Here is a 17,352-nt window from a genome sequence, read left to right on the forward strand (position 1 = left end):
TCCATAATTTCATTTTCCCTTCAGAGTCTGCTTTTATACAGAGTAAAAATCAATGAGTGTACTGTTTTATTGAATCATACGTGATCTTGGGTTTCTGAGAATATATCCAACTAGACATTTGATGGAGTTCTCCTGGTGTACACCAGATAATGTTTAAATGATTTCTTAGTGCAAAGATGACCTGGCAGCAAGTAAGAGAGTGCTCCAGAGCCCTGAACCAGCACACTCAGCACCACGGATGGAAAGTGCGTTTCCCCTGTGGACACACCTCTGGTGGCCTGGAACTTGGGCCTGATGTTTGTAGAAGGGAGAAATCCTGGAACCCAAACAGTGAAGAAGTTAGACCAGAGGTGCCTATGTGGAGTTAGAACCCCTGAGGGATCACATTTCTAGTGGGTGAACTGAGGAAGACATACCCATGGTGGGCAATGGGTGAACACTTGTCTGGCATGTTCTGGTTCTGGGACAAGGAGTGATGGCTACATCCTTAAGAACCCATAAACACTCCTTCATGAGAGTTTGGGGTTGGAGTTTGCATTGTCTGTGTGGCTGGAAAAGCAGGGCATCCATGATGGAAGCTGTGAGTCATTGGTGTTTTCAGGACCTGAGTGATGGAATTGACCTCACAGTTGCAACTCAAGCAATCTAAAACAGTGAAGATCAGGAAGGAAGGTCCAAATGGAAAAGAAAGCACCGTTTAAGATCTTCAGGAAAGAAGGTCAAGTGAAGGAGAATAAAAGGAAAATGAAGAAATTACACGATGACAATGAATGTTAAAATTATTGCACACATACCGTAGAAATACACTCAATGCCTTTAAAGAAATAAATATAAAACAGGCTGACAAGTTTGTTAAAGAAAAAAACCAGACAGAAACAGAGAGTCAGATTTTATAAAAACAAATCAAACCTTTAAAAATAAAGCCCAGTGTAAATAAAATGGAAATTCAGGAGGCATACCAATTAGCCTACTAGACTGAGTGAAGAGAAATGAAGGAACCGATAGACATGTTGAAGAGGTTGCCAAGAATCTCGCGAAAAACAGTGAAAGGAAAACTCAAGTATCTTCAGCAGGGGTTCCAGAAAGAGGCAATGGAAGCCTGAAGAAAGCTGATATTCAGGGGAATTAAGGATGAGAATTTTCCAATGAAACTTAAAAATAAATGGCAAAACGATCAAAAAGTGCACCCAATCCCAAGGAATATAAATAAAAAGAACTGGGTATGATGTCCCAGCCTGCCTGCAGAGGCAGGAGGATTGCTGTGAATTGCAGGCCAGCTTGGTCTAAGTAGTGAGTTCAAATTGAGCTTGGGCTATATGTGAGACCCTGTCTCAAAGTAAACTGATTAAATATCCACAGGTAGAAAGGTCAGAAGCAGCAAGGTACCACAAAATACCAAAGACAAGTGAGGCCAGGAGGGACCTGACAGAGGACAGGGTGCAGGACAGCGTGAGAATTCGCCAGCTGGGAACTTCCACCACGGCAGCAGGGTCCAGCAGGGAAAGCTTCAAATGCTCAGAGACATGACATAGAGAGGCCCAGAACTGCATTCCCCATGAGCTTGCCTTAATACTCCTGAAAACTCAGAGTGACAGACCCCTTTGCTAAAGTCTATGGGCCCTGGCCAGAGCTAACGTCAGGGCCACTGACTGTTAGGCTATGGGAGATGCCATCTGTGGTGACCGGCTGTTCTGGATCCAACTCCCACGTGCTGAGTGTGTGACTGCGGGCCTCTCGAAACACCCACTGGTTGCTGTTTCTCACCCCATAAAGTGGAGAAATACTGTCTCCCTCAGCAGGCTGTCTGTGGAGCGAAACAAGATCCAATAGAAAAGCTGTAGTGATGTTTCACCTGAGATACTGAGTATCTGGGGTGCGCCTTACCCGCGAGCTGGTGGGAGCATGTCAATGAACAAAATGCAAAGCCCCAAATCTCATGTAAGGCAAAGCCTCCTGAAGAAGGGACAAAGAACAAGGCGGCCAGACTAGGGTGGACACACTGGCAGACAAAGGAGTAAGCAAGCTCAGAGGCATAGGAACTGTGCCATGCAAGTCCAAGATGGCTGGCGGAAGTGGAGCCAAGGGAACCAGGGAGAATGGTGACGGGATGGCAGCCGCTCTTTTCATAACACATCCCCTGAGAGGGACTGTGGAGCAAGAGGGGGAAGTGGCACAAGATGGAGTCTTCCCTGAGGATGTCGGGGACAGGCCAGGGCGGGCATCGTGCCGGAGCTGCTGTGAAGACAAACACCAGGCAGGTGTGAGCCCTTGCTGTCCCACGGAGGGCCATGCCCAGTCATCTTGTCATGTTGACCCTACAAAGACACAAGTGCCATCAAGTACTTGAGTAGGGATTGTGTGGCAGGGTGGTTAGGATCACAGGGCTGCAACCCCATACTGCAGCCGTTTTCCCTCAGGCCCAGCTTCTCCCAGCTTGCCCTCCTTGCTGTTTACTTTTTCAAGCTGACAGAGTTAGCTAGGGAGTAGCAACCTCAACTGAGGTATTACACCAATCAGACTGGCCTATAAGCAAGTCTGTGGGGCATCTTATTGACTGATGACTGACGGTGGAAGGTCCACTTCACTGTGGGCAGTGCCACGCTTAGGCCCTAGGCTGTATAAGAAAGCAGTCTGGGCAAGCCAAGGAAAACAAACCAGTAAGCAGAACTCCTCCATGGTCTCTTGTTCAGTTCTTGCGTTGCCTTCTCTCAGTGATGGCTGTAACCTGTCAGCCAAATAGGCCCCTTTCTTTGGTAAGTTGCCTCTGGTCAACATAAACACATGCACATACAAATACACATTCAAACATGCACATATGCATATGTTCACACACAAACACATAGGCATACACATACATATGCATACACAAAATAGTGTGCTCGTGTACAAACATGCAGTGAGCTTTTGGGGGAAACAAAATGCATTCCAGCCGTCCTCTACCCACAGCCTTTCCTGTTAGAAAGAGCCTGAGACTGTCGAGCGAGCAAAAACTTGGGAAATGGGAGAGGAAGAGAAAAAAAGGCTGGATTTCGTCCTTCATCTTTAGAGTTATATTTCCATGACCACGGGATCACAGTTACAAACAAAGCCTTTAACCGCTGCTCCTGGTGTAACTTTTCTCCCAGCCATGTGCCCTCACACGGAGAGTTGGTAGAGTTCTGATCTCAAGGAGTTTTGTTTATTTCTGGGTTTAGTGTGTGCGCGTTTGTTATGGCTTGGTTTTCCTCTGCTCCTCTCTCACTACACCTCAGCCTATGTAACTACTCCTTTGAGACTCTTTGTCCCCACTGTGAGCTCCTGTTAGGAGGGGACACCGTGATGTTTATTTTATATCCCCTGTGCCCAGTGCCCAGTGCCTGTCACGTAAGCTGTTTCACCTACTTTTCTGTCTGTGCCAACAAAAGGACTCTGGGAACTTTTGGTCCTGTTCAGCCATTTGGCAGCAAGTGGACTCTGAGTCCTTCCTGCCTCCTGGCACCCCAGGCCCTCTGGGCGTGCAGACTGTCTCCTGTTGTCCCACCCCGCCCCCACACCGCCGCCCCATGGATGACCTTTCTGTAGAACTTACTTCAGCTATCTCTGTCATGCAAAGAAGCTTGCAAAAAAATAGTTCCTTATGCTTTCTGATTTCAGCTTTCCAGATATCTGTATGGACAGAAAGCACAGAACCCCTCCAGCTTCTGACAGAATGTCTTCATCGAAGCTTAAGGGCTCCTCGCTTTCCGTAGCCAGGTACTGACAGTCAAGCGGCACAGTCGCTCCATTGCTTTCCCAGCAGGGTGTGGAACAGGGGACCAGGCAGGGAATGAGGCAGCAAATGCAATGAAATCCATCCCCACGTAAGCCAGGGCTGGTGGCACAATACCTGAAATCCTAGTCCTTGGGAGGCTACCCTGGGCTATCAAGACAGACGGAGTCGAGGAGGGAATGAGAGTCCCTGCTCACCCCTTTCCTGCACTGGGGCTCAACTATGTGAGGTCTGTGTCAGTCTGTTTTTCTCCTCCCTCTCCCTCTTTCTTCCTCTCCCCATCCCTCCTCATCTCTCCTCTCAGACACACAAACATACATATACATGTGGGAAGGATGGAGAAGAAAGACCGGAAGCCAGCAGCAATAATGACTCCAATGTTTCACTGTGAGCCAAATGCTGAATATTTTGTTCCTTTGTTTCTACTTTTTGGGATCTTTTTGATATTTTTTTCCTTGAGCACATATTGACTTTATAATTAGAAAAATAGAAAATAAGCCTGAAAGAGTAAAATAGGGGGGAAAATACACATTAAGAAGCAGCCGTAAGTTGGCACTGTGTAAATGGTAGCTATTTTTAACTAATTAGTCCTTACGCCTAATAATAATAATTAGGAGTAATGATTTCCTCTGGGAACGGACTTGTGCATTCGTTATTGGAAGTTGTAGATGACTCATGGATCCCTGGCCAAGAGACATGGACCAGGGTCCTTTCTCAACCAGGGCGCCCCTCACCTGCCTTCCCGACTCTCCCACAACCCCTAGCCCCCAGCCCAGCCTCGCCTCTGCTGCTGCCTCCCTCTGTCCGTCCACACAAGTCCACAGCCATCGCGTCTAGGCAGGCAGAGGGTACTCCTCCAGAGAGAGTGACAGACTGAAGTAGGTCATTGTCACCCCCAGACAGTGAGAGCAAGGGAGTTGGAAAGGCACCCCACAAGACGCTAACGTCTGAAGCCACCTGAATGCTGCTGGCTGGAAAGAGTGCAGGCTACAAATGAGTTTCTCTTCAGTGATTCCATTGGCCAGCATGAGATTTAGACCAAAATGTAGATTCCTCTAGGGCCCCACAGGTTCAACTAGACAGGGAAGAGAGTGACGCTCCTGACAAGATGGGCAACGTGAACGAGTCCGTGAACCTGTTGGAACCTGTGTTTTCACGTAGAAAAGCAAGGGATGGGCACAGCTGCTTCCCAAGGTCCTCGGAGATTCTCAACTTCGTGACGCAGGGATTATAGAGTGCATTCTGGGAAGAGAGTAGACGTGGATGTTTTCTACACTCCAAGGGCGTGCTGCCAAAATGTGAGAGATGAGATGGGAAGGGACAGGAACTCTCTCTGGCACTGATGAGCCCAGACCCCAGAAGGGACTTCGATGGAAAGACTCTGGGGACTTCTAAAGGAAAGGAGGCAGATTCTGCATGCATCCCATCATCCCAAGAGTCTCCACACCGACCCCTTGCACCTGAGTGCTGACCGAGTGTCTTACCCACTGTTCTACTGCTGTGGAGAGACAGCATGACTAAGACAACTTATAAAAGAAGGCGTTTAACTGGGGGCTGGCTTGCAGTTTCAGAGGGTCAGTCTGTGATCATCATGATGGGGAGCATGGCAGCAGGCAGGTAGGTGTGGTGCTGTACCAGTAGCTGAGAGCTTGCATCTGATCCACAAGGACTAGAGAGAGAACAAGACTGGGCCTGGTATGGACTTTTGAAATCTCAAAGCCAACTCCCAGAGACACATCTCTAACAAGGCCACACCTCCTCCTTTCCACTAACTGGGGACCAAATGTTCAAACACATGTGCCTATGGGAGTCACTCTCAAACAAACAATACAGTACAGCAGCTCTCTAGTTAGCATTTGTATTCCATTCTGTATTGTAAGTGGTCTGGAGAGGACCTCAAATATCCAGGAGGATCTGAGCAGGCTTCATGGAAATATCATGCCAATCTCCACAAGGAATTTGAGTGTCCTGAGACTGAGGTCCCCACAGCTGATGCTGGACCACATCCCCATGAATCCCAAGAAATAAGAGCACAGAGTTGAAAAGGAGCAAGAAAGAGGCCCTGGGTGCCTGAGTATGCCTCAGAGTGTTCAGGGGCACCTGTCTAAGAATGAAGGTGAGCCAGTGGTGGTGGTGCACGCCTTTAACCCAGCACTCGGGAGGCAGGGACAGGCAGATCTCTGTGAGTTCAAAGCCAGCCCGGTCTACAGAGTGAGTTCCAGGTTACCCAGAACTGTTAAACAGAACAACGCTGTCATGAAAAACAAGCAAGCAAGCAAGCAAACAAACAAACAGAATGATGGTGTAATTGAATGATGGGTTAAAGCCAGAGGTGACATGGTGGGCTATGTTCTTTGTCTGTGATAGGGAGGATGTGTTGGAGGGGGACAGAATAGTCACAGGATTGACAAAGAGTTTGTGAGAATCCAGGTGTCTCAGTGGTGACATCAGAGAGAGAGAATCAGAGAGAGAGAGCACTTACTTGGTCATCTCTAGCCATGAGGAGAGAGAGTCAGTTCCTCTAGTGTCTAACCCACCAGGCAAGTGGAGACACCCCGCCCTGCCCTGCCAGGCTGGAGGCTCCAGGTAAGGAAAGAAGGTAGCCAACATACCAATGAGTTGCTCAAGTACACACGTTTTCTAAGACACTATTTACAACAGACAAAGGGGTGAGTCCATTACCATGAAATGTCCATCAATATCCAAATGGAAGGAAATTCTAATGGGCTGCACATAGACAGCCCTGAGGGCACTGTGTTAAGTGAACACAGCAAATCCTGAATCATCCATGTAGCTGGTCCCGAGAAGGTGGAACAGGGGCTGCAGGCAGGGGAAGCAGGGAGTTGTGTTTTGTAGACACAAAGTCTCCATTTGGAAGGAGGAAAGGTCCTGGAGGCAGGCGGTGGTGATGGGTACACAGCAGAGAATGTCCACGGCCTCACGGAAGCGGGCACTGAAGAGCTAAGAGGGAAGTGTTATATCATATGTAGTTTACCAAATACTAATTTACTTGTTGAGGTACTGGGGCTGAAGCCAGGACCTCGCTCCTGCTCCTGGGCTAGCACCCTGCTGCCAAACTACACTCCAGGCCTTGGCTTACCAATTCAGAAACAAACAAACAAAACCCCTTCTTTTGAAAGCTAAGTGTATTTAAATTTTTATATGTTCATGGGGGTGTGTTACATGTGCAATGAGAGGACAACATGTATGAATTGGCTCTCTCCTCCCCTGCGTGGATCCTGGAACTAGGTATCCAGGACTAGGTACCTGAATCAGGTAGTCAAACGTCCCAAGCACCTTTACCTGCTAAGTAGTTTTCTCAAAGTCAGGGATGCAGAGTCCCTAGGCAAAGCTCCTCACGCAGGCCCTGCTTTGACTCTGGGCTCTGTCTCTCACTAGCTGGGTGTGGGTCACCTGGAAACTTCACTTTGCGTCTCTAAGCCTGTGTATCCTTGCCTGTAGAGTCATGGGGCAGGGAATGGGAAAGGATTAAGGACTCCCACACTTCCATGCCCTGCACAGAGCAAACCCTTGTGGTTGGTCAGTTATTTTTGCTCTTCTCACAGCTGGGCTGATGCAGAAGCTGAACAGCGCTTCTGAGCTGTGTGACCTTGGACAAACCCTTTAGCTTCCCAAAGCTCGTTTCGTGTCTGTGGAGAGCGGCTGGTAATCCCTGAGAGTAAGATTTGGTAGGACTATGTACAAAGCTCCAGCACAGGGCCTCTGGGCCATGGCCTCTGGCAACACAGAGTCACAGATACACAGGAGGAAAACAGCATGGCCACGTGACATGGCACCTCTGACTGTTGGGTAATCTGTTTCCACATGACGTTACAGGCAGGGAAAATTCCTGCTCAGAGCTGGTAGGCAGAGTCCTGAAATTATCCCTCTTCAGGGATGTGTCCGTGTCTGAGATATATGTACATATATTACAGAGACAGGGCCATACTAGGCCTAAGTAATGTGGACTGAACCACTGCACTAGACTGAGTCCCATGCTGCTGCCTGAGGGCCAGAGATGACCCCAACCCAGCTGCTGCTGTCTGCGAAGAGCTGATTGTGGCCCAGGGAAGACCTGAGAAGAATGTCACTGCAAACTTAAGGTCTGGGAATCTGGGTCCCCCTTGAGCCCCGAAACCTATATGCCAAACCTTCTTGGACAGGTCATGTTCCCCCTGCAGAGCTCAGTCATTGCCTGCATACAGAACAGGGACACTGAGCTCAGGTCTGGGCCAGAGCCTCTTTGTTTTCTCTTGGGGAGCAGCAGTCTTCGGGTGTTGAATGATTGGGGAAGGCACACTGTGTGCCCTGCCTTCTGCCCATTCACACTTGACCTTGGGATCTTAGTTGTCAGTCCAGATGGGATTGACCCCCATAGCATTTGGGGGTCCCAGTGTCAGGCTGCCAAGGAAAACAAAGGTATGGGGTCTGTGTCGAACACAAGAAACTGAGAACTGTAGAGGGAGTGAGACCAGAGAGACAGACAGTGGTTTCCTGGACAAGGAGTGACAGTTTTACAGCCAAAACAGCTGCCAGTCAGCAGGAGACCTGAGTGACAGAAAGCTTGACCCATTCCAGAGCCCCTGATTCTCTGAGCAGTTGAGGCCTGACATACAGCTGTCTAAGTAGACTGTCCTGGGAAGACCAGCAGATGCTGGGCTAACCCAGTGCTCCAGGGGCAGGGGATCTGCTCTACTCAAGCCCCAGCTATCCCAGTCTACCCCTAGGAGTCTCTGTCCCCTGCCCCTCAGACCATGAAGACAGCGTCTATCTTTCTCCTATTTGGGTCTTCCTCTGGCCCGCTCTCTCTCTCTCTCTCTCTCTCTCTCTCTCTCTCTCTCTCTCTCTCTCACGCCAAGGCATGATGTGCCCATCTCATGTGGGACGTTCTACTTCATGAGGTCTTATCTCAAGCTGGAATTGGAATTGAATCAAATCCAGCAAAGCCGTGTTCAGATCCTAGGGAGCATTGGTGTGTGCACCGGCATAGCATATCCTAGTCAAATTCTCAGTAACCAACCAAAGTCGATTAACACCGGCAGAGAAATTGCAGGTTATCATTCAGTCATGACTGCCATCCATATGCATGAAGCCCACAGGCCTGGCTCTCTTGCAGAATCAGGCACAGCCATTAGAGGGACCAGTTTTAGAAACAGTGCCGTCTCCTTCCCCCAGCCACCCCCAACAGTGTCCCCTGTAAGTCCCAGTGTTGTCTCAGGTCTGTGGTGACAAAGGAAGCTTCCAAGGCTGTCCACATGTTGCTAATGCTTGTGAAGAGTTCGATGAGCTCCGCCACTTAAGAAATGGGTCACATGTAGAAACACTGGGCTTCAGTGAACACGTCACAGCTGCGCATAGGAAAAACATGCTGTTACCGCTGGAGCCAGCCGGAGACAGCCAGCTTGGTCGGAAGCAGATGTTTTGTGAAACTCACTGTGACAGGCTCATCATCTCAGGCTGGAGAGAGGCCAGCACTTAGTCACCAGCCTTCAAGGACACAAACGCGTCTGGACCGTCCCCTCATCCCTGGCAGGTGGGCTCACAGGGACTGCTCCTCTCTCAGATGTCTAGCATCTCAAGTTAAGCAGTTTGCCAATCTGAGAGTGAAGGCGGCGGCAGGCAGTCAGGTGTGCCTAGGGAAGAAGTTTACAAGGTGGCGCCTGGGAAGGTTTTAGACTGGTTCTGTGCACCCGACTTTCTTGCAGGGCCCCCTGTGCACCAGGTTCTGTTGGAGCTGTTTCCACATTGTTGCAGAAAAACCCTCTCTGACTGTCCATTCCAGCGAGAATGCTGAGGCCTGCTGCTTATTTCTGAACACTGCCTCGACCAGTCACCAACAGATGGGGTCACAAAGCCACAGAAACGGATCCCCTTGTGGTTCTGGACCCTGTGTGCACGTCATGGGGCCACAGCTCTTCTGGTGTAGTAGAGAGAGGCAGCTTTGGGAGTCCCTGGTTTGTTCCTTGGTAATGCCATTACTCCAGTCCCTGCCTGTACAGGGTCATGCGGCCCTTCCCTCTGTACATGTCACGTGGATGGCCCTGTACTTCAGGACAGCTGCCACCAGATGTAGAGTCCTCTCTAAATCCAGATGATCTCCAACCTTTGATTTTGTCTGCAAAGACTGTCCTGGAAAAGATCCAGACAGTCATAGTCTTAGGGATTAGTACCTGGACATGTCTGAAATGTGGGGCATAGTTCAATCCATTAAAGTCCTTTAGCCTTAACTAGCAGTTTCTTCCAGGTTGTCTTGCTAAGGTCATACAAGAAGAAATGGTCTCTCTACAACTGGTCAATGTGACTATGGGTTATTCAGTCACAAATGGCTGTATCTGTGTCTATATCTAGTCACACCCCCTCCTCTTGGAATAGAGCAGAAAGACGGTAAGGGTCAGGTGGTGGGGGACTACAGAGAAACAGTGTTTCCTGGCCACAACAGGACAGTTGCACACATGAACAACACACACAAAACCAAGCCAGATAACGTCCCAGCACGGACAGGGGAGGGGGCAAAAACTCCTATCCCTACCTGAGGAAATACTGGAAACTGATGGAGGAGAGTCAGATTTCTTCAGGACTGTGGCCCCAGAGAGGCCACCCACGCTCCAGTAGATGGTCCTCCACCACGCACACATAAGAGCACTAAGTGGATTCGGAGGGTTTGTAAAAGGAGCGCGAGGAAATTCAGAAAAAAATAGTGGTGGGAGGAACAGAAGAGGGGGAAGAGTGGGAGGGATGTGTGGAGGTGGATCTGATCACAACGACCTGACACACATGTGTGGGATTCCCCTCCCCCCAAAAAGAAGAAGAAGATGGGAGGAGGGGGATGAAGAGGAGGGAAGAAGACATCCTGCAGTATGAAGTGGAATCCAGGCTGGCTCTGAACTAGCATTCTCCATGAAGCTCCAGTTGGCTACCGGCTCACCCCATCAGATACATGGGGCTGCTCCAGTCTTACGGAGTCAACATGTGACCAGGATAGTCCTGAACCAGGTGTGATGGCACAGGTGTGCAATCCCAGCACTCAGGAAGCGGAGGACCTGTAAATTCAAGTCTAACCCAGCATGTGCGGTAGTGAGGTCCTGCTTCGAATAAATCAAATCGGGGAGGAGACCCCAGGCTGGCTGGAAGAGGGGTGCTGAGGGCTGGGTGTGAGCCCCGGAGTCAAACAGATCTACACTCATCCTGGTTTCTTGGGCAGTGTCTCATCTGGAAGATGGGAACCCTGAGAAGAAGACGAAGAACCTCCAAGGATCGCAGTAAAGATCAGCATGCTTGGATGCAAGCATGGACTCAGACAGAGCCCAGGCATCCTGGCTTCCTTGGTGCTTTCCAACCACGGGGACACTCCAGAATCTCCTAAAGAAGCTCTTCAGAAACCAGGGTGAGGACAAGAGAGGAGCCAGAGCTAACTTCAGGACTTTGAGGCTTGGCTCACCGCACTGGTAAAGTTGCCAATAACAAGAACCAGCAAGATTCGGGTTCTGGTAAACAAATTGTGTTCAACTTGGAACGCTGGACCCACTGAGATGCAGGTGGGACATCTGGATGGATTTGTCTGACAGGTGTGGGCTTAGAAGGTGACTTTTAAAAGCTACACGGAGCCAAAGAGGAAGAAAATTAAACTTGTTTGGGCAGATTGCTGTGCTCTCTGCAGAGACGAGGCAGACAGCTAGCTAGCTAGCTTCCATACACGTTGGTCAGTGGTCACCAGTACTCATTCTTGCCTGTGAGCTGGACAACTGCTTTCCGCTGTTCCGGGGCGTTCAGGTGTGTTCAGCCAGGTATGGGAAGTGTGCTCTAAGCCCACAACAGCTGATGGAGGAAGGAACCTGGGAAGGTCTCCCAGTCTCTCTCTGATGCACATTCTCCAGCAGGGCCTTGGTGGCATTGATGATCTTCCCAGAACCACCTTAAAAGCTGCGCCTCCTCCTGACAAAAGACATGTTCACTGATTTTGTTTTGTGTTAAAAACGCAAAATACATGAGACAATATGTCTCACGTGAACACTGTAGCGTTCCCTGGACAGTTCCCTGGACCGCCGTTCCTGGACCACCGCTTCCCACACATCCTACCCTACTGCATGTGGTGTGAGCACGCACGTGTGTGTGTGTGTGTGTGTGTGTGTGTGTGGCAGGGTGAGTGGGGCGGGTAGGTTGCTAGTTGTTACCATGACAATTGAGGAAGAGGCAAGCTCTGACTTCACTGCCTGCTTGTTAGTGGTGAAGACTTTTTCCCCCAACCTTGAAAAATGAGGTCCCCACCATAATCCTGTTGGTCTGGAAACCTTTGGATGCATCCAGTCCAGTAGATGTCCGGGAGGTGGAGATAGGTGGGTCCCTACCTAACTGGCAAGCTCAAGGTCGGTGAGAGATCTTGTCGCAGAACAAAAAAGGGAGGGCTGGATGCTCAGTGGTTAATAGTGCTGACTGTCCTTCCAGAGGACTTGGGTTGGATTCCCAGCACCCACATGGAGACTCACCACTGCTCGTAACTGTAGATCAGGGGATCCTACACCCTCTTCTGGCTTCCACAGGTACTATACACATGGTCCACAGGCATACCTTCAGGCAAAACACCCATACACACAAAATATGTGTGCCCCTCCCATACACAAAGTAGAGAAAAAAGGTAAGTTATGGTCTTAGCAAAGTTGTCGCTGGAAGAATGGGGGGGGGCGGAGGATGGCAGCCTCTGGAGCCTGGTCCCCATATCTCCACACCCTTGAGAGTTTTCGACTGTCTTGTGTTGAGAATCAATGACACGTCTGACATTTTCCCAGCTTCTCTATATTTGGTTTTTCGTTGGGAACTTTTGATACCTCATCGGTTTGGCGCTGTTACCGCTTCGCAGATGAGGAAACTGATGCCCGAAGAGGTTAAGTCCCTTTCCTGAGGTCACTCATTTAGTAAACAGGGCAAGCCTGTTTGATCTCCACTATGCCTGCATCTCTATCACCTCAACTTAACCTTGTGTTTGAAATCAATGTGGCCTCTACTCATCAGGGAGACATCACCTAAAGCATGTACTGCCATAACTAAACAGTTGGTGCTTCTGTAAGAAACAGCACAGCACACTGTCTGGGTGTCTGCTCAGGGAATTGAGCGGTGATAAGAGAAATTAAATACTTTAATGGATTTTGACAACAACTCTTCGTTAAGGGATTCAAGATTGCTTCAGAAAGAGGTCAGGCTTTCTCTTTGGACCTGATGGTTAATATGCATGCTATTTAATTTATTATTTAATTTATTAATAATATTAGTAATTAATTTAATTTATTAGCTGATTCAAAACAAAGCAAAATAAAACAGCAGCAACAAAAGAAAACACCAAATTTCGTTAGGGCCAAAGTCCTTTAAGGAAAAGGAGATTGTGGAATGGAGGAGGTGGACTCTTCTGGACAAGGTGTTCTTGAACTGACCTTCTGTCCCTCACTGCAGAGTGGGTACTTGGTGAAGTATGTGTCCAGTGGGACATGACAGTTCTTGGGATGTTGAGGCTGGAGGATCTTGAGTTCGAGACCATCTAAGCTACATAACAAGATTGTCTGATTGTCTATATGTCTGTCATCTATCTATCAATCACACTCACAGGTATACGTGTGTGTGTGTGTGTGTGTGTGTGTGTGTGTGTGTGTGTATGCATATCCTATGAGTGGCAGCAGCTTTCCACACCATGATTCAACCAGGATGCCAGCGCCTTGTTTTTCGTGCTCCACTGAATCCCTCCACAGCTCTGGGAGCCGGACTATACTGTCCATTTCCATTTCACCAAAGGGAAACTGAGGCAGAGTCAGTAACACAGTTTCCTAACAGTCATACAGTTAGTACAAGGTGGATCCAGGATGAAGTTATTCTTATCACTATGAGTTAGTAACTATATTAGCCATATAGTTAATCTTAAGGAAGTCAAATGCTTCCCTGACAATGACATCCAGCAAACGGTATGCATGCCTTCCGCCAGAATCACCCTGAGTCTTCCTGTCATAACTGTTCAAGAACAACATCGATTACACGGTCATTCACTAGCAGGCCTTCCTCACATGTGTGAAATGTAAAGAGACCAGGGGACACACAAGTCAATTGTTTCCAACAGTCTTTCAGGAGAAATGGTCATGCTGCAAGTTTAGAAAATAATGCATTCCACCAAGAAGTACCATGGGAAATGCAGAAAATATACTTCTGAGTGGGAGGGAGGAAAGAGGCTGTGGCTGATCTCTAAGGGGAACTGTGAAGGACAAAAAGAATCAGAACCTGACTGGAGATGAAGGGTACACAGGTCTTCAGCCTCCCAGACCCAGGTGCCTGCACACATCCTGGGCATAGGTCTAGCTCTGGAAGCCACAGACTGACACTTAGCACATAGGAGAATTGCTGGTCTACTGGAGAGGGACCAGATGCACAGACAGGAACAGGATGTCCTTGCTGAGAACGGTTTGTCCTTGAAGGGCTCCCTCACATCAACTCAGAACTCCTACTGAGTGGCTTACAAAGAAAGTGTGATACAAATGTTGTGAGCCCCATGTCACTGAGGGAAGATGGTTTGGGGTTCATCACTAGTCCTTCAGGTTTCGGATAGGTGTGCTGGCACCATGAGGTTGAGAGACTGCGTCCAGAAAATCAGCCAGTACCAGAGTTGACTGGAAGTCTGCGGAGCCGCTCTCTAGCCTGGTAGAGTCCTGTGAAACCACGGATGAGGACTCCTGGGAAACACAGCAGCCAAAAGAGAGATAGACAATGGATTGGGTTTGGGTGACACTGGATGCCAAAAAGAAAGCAGCTTTAGCAAAGAGTGCCAGCTACACACATGACTGTCCCCGTTTCTCCCGCATTCACGCAGCCCGCACTTTGACACAGAACTGTGTTTAAATACTAAACTGTTTTGTGTTGCAGCCTTGCACTGAGTGTGTAATTAAGAGGATCCCTTCATTAGCAGAGCTGCATAATGACAGCTCAAGTTAGCCTTTTCTGCTAATTCTGGAGGTGGTGGGGCAGGCTAATACAACCGCTGATTACAATTGTCACATAGTCTCTTGCTGAATCCACTAGGAAATTTTCATTTCCCAAAATGCATGCAGGATCTCGCAGTGACTGAGAGAGAACAGGGAGAAGAAAGGTTTGCTCCGACAACCCACAGCAGAGATGGGTAGGGGTTAGGAACGTGGGCTATGGCATAGAGTTCCAATCACACCCGCATCACTGAGGCCACTAGTTCACCCTCTCTAAGCCTCAGGGTTACCAGATGTAAGCTCAGGTTAGTCATTGTGTCTAGAGCGCTGTGAGAACTCTTTCAAATATGAGAAAATACTCACTGCAAGATATGTGCATAATGAGGCTTTGTGGGGGCGACAAGTTTAGTCATAGGTTAAGCAACTACAGAGCCTGCCCTTCTGGAATTTTTCAGAAAGAAACAGATATTCCATGGACAGTTAAAAAATTAGTCATTTAAACTTGATAAGTTCTGTGAAGAAAGAATCAAGTGTATTATGTCCTTTGCATCCTGAAGATCAGAGAATAAGTTCTCAGTGAATTTCATGATAATAATGGTGATGAAGACAATGATGACAATGACAGTGGTGGTAATGAGACGGTCATGGTGACGATGGTGGTGATGATCCTGAAGAGGACGGTGATGGCAGAAATTATTGTGATCCTGATGATAGTGACAACAATGATGAAAAGGACCGTGACCATGATGATGGTGATGCTATGAAGGTGACGGTGGAGATGATGTAACAATGGTAATGATGGAGATGGTGATGACCGTGATCACGGTGACGGTGATGAACTTGATGGTGATGACTGCGTTGATACTGGTGCAGGGAATGTTAATGATGCAGGGAATGGTGCAGGGAACGGTAAAATGATGTTATGATGATAAAGAAGTTGACAATTCGGTAGTGGTCAAGAATATGATGATGATCAGGCATAGTGGTGCACACATTTAATCCCAGCACTTGGGAGGCAGAGGCAGGTGGTTCTCTGAGGTTGAGGCCAGCCTGGTCTACAGAGCGAGATCCAGGACAGGCAGGGTCACACAGAGAAAGCCTGTCTCAAAAAACAAAACAAGCGACAACATAGAGTGTGATGGTGTACAGTCAGGAAGATGATGGACAAAGGAATGATGAGTTTCTTCCTAGAAAATTTTAGAGCTGTATAAAAGATGGAACACTTGCGTGATTAGAGAGCACACTTGGGAAGGTAGGTAGGGAAGAGAAGGCTGGCAGTCAGTAGAATGAGGCACCAATGTTTTACTTGGGGATCTGGCCTAGCCTGCCTCAGGACAGGACACTGTTCAAGGCAACCTCAGACTTTGAAGAACATTCTCTGGGTTCCGGAGAAAAGTGAAGCCTGGACAAGTGTCACCTTCCACTCTGGCCAAAGTGCTCAGAATCCATTTGGAATTCCAGCCATCAGGGTGTTCCAGGTCAATGTAATTTTCTCCCCTTTGCTCACATAAAAACTCTGAGCCGGGGATCATGAGAATGGGACCTAGCCTCAGTCTCTCACGAGAAGTTTCCCCTCAAGCAAAGACTTGGCCTCTACTTTGCTAAGTTATTTCAGAAAGAAAATGAGGCAAATCATTGCTGGCGCCCTCTAACTCCTGTGTTTACGGTTCCTGGTAGACAGTGGGGGGAGCAACACCTCTGTCAACACAGTAACCCTGAGTCAAGGCTGAAACATCAGAGAAGGTGTAGTTAGTGAGTTATCATGGGCACCGTGGAGCCCAGTCTAAGCTAGAAGAAGAAAAGTCTCATTGGCCTAGGCAGGCTAAAATGAGACTCTGCCGGCAGCTGGAGCAGTGAAGACAACCCTGTGTTAGCTACGTGAGGCTGGGCTGGAGTAGAAGTTCAGATTCCCCTGGGCTTTCCTGGTGACATCTGCCTGTCAGGAGTTGCTGGTGACCTTTTGAGATGAAGAAGAACCTGGTGATTGTAACAGAAGTGGCCGACAGGACCAAGGCACTGTGCTAAGCTCATGCTCCTCTCTCTGCTTACTGTTAACTATATCAGGTCTGTGGGCTAGGGAACCGCTATTACTCTGTCGTATATAAAACTTTGAGATTATGTGACTTGCCTAAGGTCATGTGGCTTCAAGCAGCAGAGAGATGATCCAACTATTCCTTGATTTACCAATCTCCTGACCCCCAAACTCTCCAGCTCACCAGGCCCATGTCCCACCAGAGAGGCACCGGGGTAGCATGGCTTCCCAAGCTATGTGCACAGAACATGCCACCTATTGAGTGCACTGCAACAAAGCCAAAGAGACAGCAGGGGAGACACTTGACGTGGAGAGCGCCCTGCCACGCTTACTGGGAGGCCTATGGAAAATGAGCTGTCAGGTCCTTCGTCTGGAAAATGAAAACAAGAGAGCTGGGCCCAGTGACCCCTAAAGGGCTCTCCAGCTCCGAAAAGACTCGCCTTCAGGTCTGGGGAAGCAGCCACGAGACTGGGTCCTCACATTTGTCCGGCTGCTGATTCATTGTCTGGCCAAGCAAGAAAATGCTCAAGCACCAGCCCAGGTCATGGCTCCGTGAAGCATCCCCCAGCAGGAAGAGATGGGCTGCTGTTGCCTTCGGCTTTCTTGCCACTTTGCATTCCACA

General features: G+C 48.8%; 1 protein-coding gene across 3 annotated transcripts in view; it reads left to right on the plus strand.

Annotated features, from left to right (window-relative positions):
* The window catches only part of Ttll11 (tubulin tyrosine ligase like 11), a 237,967-nt gene that overhangs the window by 165,187 nt on the left and 55,428 nt on the right, over positions 1-17,352 (plus strand). The window contains exon 7 of one of the 3 annotated variants that reach the window (XM_087899678.1): positions 3,634-3,732. The exons of the other annotated variants lie outside the window; for them this stretch is intronic. Within the exon in view, the coding sequence (XP_087755804.1) occupies positions 3,634-3,732 (99 nt within the window). The remainder of the gene's footprint in view (positions 1-3,633; positions 3,733-17,352) is intronic. 3 annotated transcript variants of the gene reach the window in all.

This window comes from Myodes glareolus, chromosome 21 (genome assembly GCF_982192425.1).
Source record: "Myodes glareolus chromosome 21, mMyoGla1.1, whole genome shotgun sequence".
NCBI classification, from domain to species: Eukaryota; Metazoa; Chordata; class Mammalia; order Rodentia; family Cricetidae; genus Myodes; species Myodes glareolus.